Raw genomic sequence first — 4971 nt, 5'->3', positions numbered from 1 at the left:
GAGTGTTAAGAGAACAAGAGTGGAAGAAAAAAGAGAAAGAAAGGTTGGAAAGAGAACAAAGATTTTGGGCTAAAGAAAGAGCATGGATTGAAACAAGAGATGCTGCTTTAATGGAAGCTTTGCAAAAATTAACAGGAAATGAGATAAAGACTCAATCTTTTCATGAGGGTCGTTTGAATATGGGAGGTGGAATGAATCAAAATGAAGATGTAAACAAGAAGAGAAAGGAAAATTCAAGAAGTAATTGTTTTTATTTTGATGATAACAATGTTGATCGGTCTTGTTTATATAATAATAATAATCATCATAATCATCGTGGTGGTTCTTATTGTGATGTTAATGATCAAAGGGAAGAAGAGAGTAGGAGGGTACAAAGAAATGATGATGGTTCAAATTCTAATGTTGTTGTTGCGGCTGCTGAAAGTTGTTTTCCCTTTTTGATGAGTGAAGGAGGAAATTTGTGGGAGAATTATAGCTTAAAGGTAAATAAAGCAAACCAAAATCAGTGAGTGAGTATCTCACACATTATTACCTATGCAATACAAATGGTTTTACAATTGAGATGTTGTTGCAGAAACTTTAAAATCTCCAATATTAAGGAGTAGTTGTAATTGCAAAACTATCGGCAATAGCTAACTGAAGTGATGAGGGTTTTATTATGTATAGAGACTGATGATAGTTCGGGAATCTAGCTAGGAGAGAAAAATATTTTCAAGTTAGTTTAATGATGAGCACTTATATGTATTCGATCATAAGTGTTGGAGTATATGACACTGATTTGATTCAGGTGAATGTCTCTCGTACAATTGGAATTCAATTATGTCATTGCACCTTCAAATGATGTTCATATATCGGTTATCAACTAAATTGATTGACTTTCTCTTCTTCTTCCCCCACCATCTATCATTCTTTTTTTTAATGTAATTTTGGGATTTTTAAATAGATGTTGTAATTTTATATTTTTACTACTATTATTGGTGCTAAGTATTTATCGAACTCAGTTGAAAAATGTGGTTGACCGACCACTTTAGTGGATCTTTTATTTCAACCACTTTTTTTTTTTTTATCATAAGACTTAAATATCAGATATTGCTTAAAAAATATGAGTATAATTTCACTCAAATACAATGTTAGTGGATCTCATATTTTAACCTCTTTTTTATTATAAAACTCAAATCTGAGATATTGCTTAGAAGATGATGAGTATAATTTCACTCAGACACAATGTTCGTATTTGTGTTTTATATAATTAACATTGTGTAACATTTTTTCTTCTTTTTGTGATAAAAGTATATCTGTTTTTATTTATGGATCAATATTATTATATCTCATAGGTTTTTATATTTTGTTTTACTCATAAATTTTTATACAGTTGATTTATAATCATAATTATTATAGTTTAAAACTGATTATACTTAATATCAATATTTTACTTATTATATAAATTATAAATTTGTTTAATGAAATATAATTAATACAGCTGACATTTGGAATAATATTAATTTCATTTAAAATAATATTAAAGTGTCGGTTTGATTTTATAGTGAAATAATAAAATCACAATGAATATTGTAATTGTAATTTTATAAAAGTTATACTTCGTACTTTTAAGTTCATAGTACGATACACCTATTTGATTATAAAACCATTACGAAGATGACATGATTGCTGGTTATTGTGAATGTGTAAAACCGCAGTGACATGTAAATTTGTTGGGCGAAACTAATAATATATATTTATTTGAATAATATCATACTCATGAAGAAAAAAAAAATCAAAATTAATCCATTTTTCATTTAAGCCAAATCAGTACCTTACGTTTTACTATTCTAACACCAACCACAAACTAGTTGGGTCCTTAGTTGAAAATATAAAAGAAAAACGAAAAACATACCGATGAATATCAAACATTATGCTTGAATAAGGTCCACCCATCAAATAAATCATAATCAAACATCAACCAAAATAGGGATTGCTATTAAATAATTTGTGTAGACACAACACAAAACAAATGGTTTTACTTAACATCTTTGAGAAATCGAAACCATGACACTTGTAGAAAGCCTGATGAAAAGACTAACATCAAAACTTGAAATACAATTAACAACCCAAATAGAAATTGAAACCACAACCCTCAATAAATATTCAAATTTGTAGAAAATTGTAATATACAACACACATCCCAACTTTCTATTTTCAATCGAAAAATACTAAATGTTACGATTAGAAATAGTAACAAAAAGAAAAAAAAATCATAAATGTTATTTTTTTTTAATTGATTTGACTATTTTAATCAAGTATTTTAGTATATAGTTAGTTTTCATAACTTAAAATTTTAATTTTTGTGATTTATTTTTCGTAAAAATATATAAACGTATTATATAGTATTGTTGTTTTTAATATGGAGAGGATCAATTTTGTTTTTCAAAATTGAGCTATGACGTTTCACTTAAGATTCACTAGAAATTAAATGTGATCAAGGTTCAACCATAAATAACAAAAAGGAATAGTAACATATGAGAAATAAATTTGGCCATTTTTTACAAGTAAAAAAAATAATTCAAATAAAAGTGAAGATAGAGTAATTGGACCAAAAAATTTACCTGCAACGTTGTTTTACACGTTGGCAATTTCTAACGGTTATAACAACTCTATTACAGTAGACATCATCAAAATAATAGTTAATTTTGAATAAAATAAAATTGATGGACTAATCTGTTATCAATTTCTAATTGTCAATGATGATTTCTGTATATTTGTTTTAGCAGTATTTTATAGATTGTACTAGTATGTGTTTTTGATAGTTTGTATTTTTGTTAAGAGTGTTTATGGAATTGAATTAGAATAGTAAAAATAGGCAGCAGAATACCGAAGAGGAAATGGTTATGGTATAGTAATATTAATTGTTTATAAAGTGAGAATGATGATGGAGTAGTGAGGAAAGCGAAAGAGGCGAGTGAGTCCCCAGAAAGTAATAAATGAATTTGCATATTGTGCAGGGAAAGGGACAAGAGTAGCATAGTGTGCAGTACAATAATAATAATAATAATAATAATAATAATAATAATAATAATATTTGCATTTTTAAGGCTGGTGATGGTAGCAGGTAGTACCGGCAGAGGCAGTGGCACTAGTTCCGCTACTACATACACACATGCACCTTACACCTTACGCTAATGGACACACACTATCCGTACCTGGGAAATATACTGTCAAGAACTTTCCTCTTATCTTCTTACCTCACACACATGACACAACTGTTAGGTTAGGGAGACATATTGCCAGTTCTCCCTCTCCTTTTTCTTCCTCCTCCTTTCCTCTCTATTTTGTCATCATTCTACACACTTTTCACTAATTCAATTGTCAAAGGAATTATATACCAATTATATACCACTACTACTTTTTCTTTCTTATTTCTTATTTCTTATTTCTTATTATCATGCGCCATTCTCACATCACTACCTGCACTCTACAAATACATCAAACCAATCTATACACAAATATGATTTAATTTACGATAAGATCAGAGTTATAGATTCTGGCTTGACCAACTTGCTTATAATTATTATGTTTTGGAATGTAGTAAAAAGCAACATTACTATACATCTCATCCACAATTGTCAATAATAATGCAATCAGGTTCTGACATCCTGAGAAGGAGAGTGAGTGAGAGAAGGATTCTTCTTTATAAATTGATGTTTCTAGATAAAGTTGGATTAGTAGGATTAACTATTAGTTACAGTAGCGTACTTGAGAACGGGTGAACAAATACAGAAATTGATAAACTACTTTTACAACACGGGCTGCATTGAAACACACAAAATATAACATGGGCTCTTCTTAGGTTGAAACATTTAAGATTTCCCAGTTTGTACCCTAAATCGGTTAAAGCCCAAAAAAGAAACAGATATGATTCCAAATTCAGCCCAGCTAAAAATTTTGTAACCAAAAAGCCCAGCTATTCAGTTAACTCCCTTTTTTTTTAATTCTGCTAACACTTTTGTTTGTTTTTTCTCCGATAATATCTCTCTTTTGCTCCACGTTATTTGCCATAGAAATATAAAATAATATCAGATATTTCCTTTGAATTAGGGGCCAGTATCTCTAACACGTCCGTATCGCTGACACTTACATAGCATCGGCCAAATCCTTATTCTTTTAGCCTCAGCCTTGCGTTTGCTTCAGTAGCACTAAGTAGCGATTTAGATTCTCTACTTTGAGTTGTTAGAAGTAGAGTAATTTTAAGTAAATTTTGTAATAAAATAGAAGAGTATAATCTTTAGGATGGATAGAGAATCATGAGACAGAAAACAAAATGTAGAGAAATATACAGAGAAAGATAGAGAAAGTTAGAGAAGCCAAAGGTAGAGAATTTAAATCCGTCTATCGGATCTCCATTGTTATTCCTATGTCTTGGTTGTACTAAAACTTAACAACCAAGTCATTCAAAGGAAACATACTAAGATCAAGTTTCTTTTGCCATCAAAATCTCTAATTTAATAATAATACGTGAGCATTGTTCTAAATTAAATAGCTTTCACTAAGAATAGCTTTATGCATATGATACTAACAAAATATTCTCAGATCCAAACTGCATTAAGACAAAAATGAGACTAAACAACAATAAAGGGCAAAACTCAATCATAGAGACAAAAAAGAAGAGAAACAAAAGTGGAAGAAGGCCGATGTAGCTTGGAGGTATTACTCTTTAATTAATTATGAAGGTGTTATAATGTTGATGTCAATAGCTCAAAAATCTCTTCAAAAGAAGCTCTATACTTTTTAGTATTTGTAATCCTTGACATGGAGAGACTCAGAGGCACCTTCACCAAGGGTTGCATCACCTTTATAAGCTCCCAAAGTTGCATGTGAGTTTGCTCTACACCTAGAGATGAATGCATCCTGAGCCTTCTTAATGTTTTCATCTTTCCCTGCCCATGCCTTAAGAGTACTCTGCTGAAGCGCTCTTCC

General features: G+C 30.1%; 1 protein-coding gene and 1 pseudogene across 1 annotated transcript in view; one reads left to right on the top strand and one right to left on the bottom strand.

Annotated features, from left to right (window-relative positions):
- Window positions 1-1000, top strand: part of LOC101499561 (trihelix transcription factor PTL) — a 2888-nt gene extending 1888 nt beyond the window's left edge. Inside the window, exon 3 of the mRNA XM_073365632.1 lies at window positions 1-1000. Coding sequence (XP_073221733.1) covers window positions 1-509 — 509 coding nt within the window. The 3' untranslated portion in view covers window positions 510-1000.
- A 3365-nt stretch (window positions 1001-4365) lies between these two features.
- Window positions 4366-4971, bottom strand: part of LOC101499242 (fructose-bisphosphate aldolase 6, cytosolic-like) — a 3200-nt pseudogene continuing 2594 nt past the window's right edge.

Source organism: Cicer arietinum, chromosome 3 (assembly GCF_000331145.2).
Source record: "Cicer arietinum cultivar CDC Frontier isolate Library 1 chromosome 3, Cicar.CDCFrontier_v2.0, whole genome shotgun sequence".
In the NCBI taxonomy this organism is placed as follows: Eukaryota; Viridiplantae; Streptophyta; class Magnoliopsida; order Fabales; family Fabaceae; genus Cicer; species Cicer arietinum.
The sequence above is the reverse complement of the archived record's forward strand: the minus strand, read 5'-3'. Positions and strand labels throughout refer to the sequence as shown.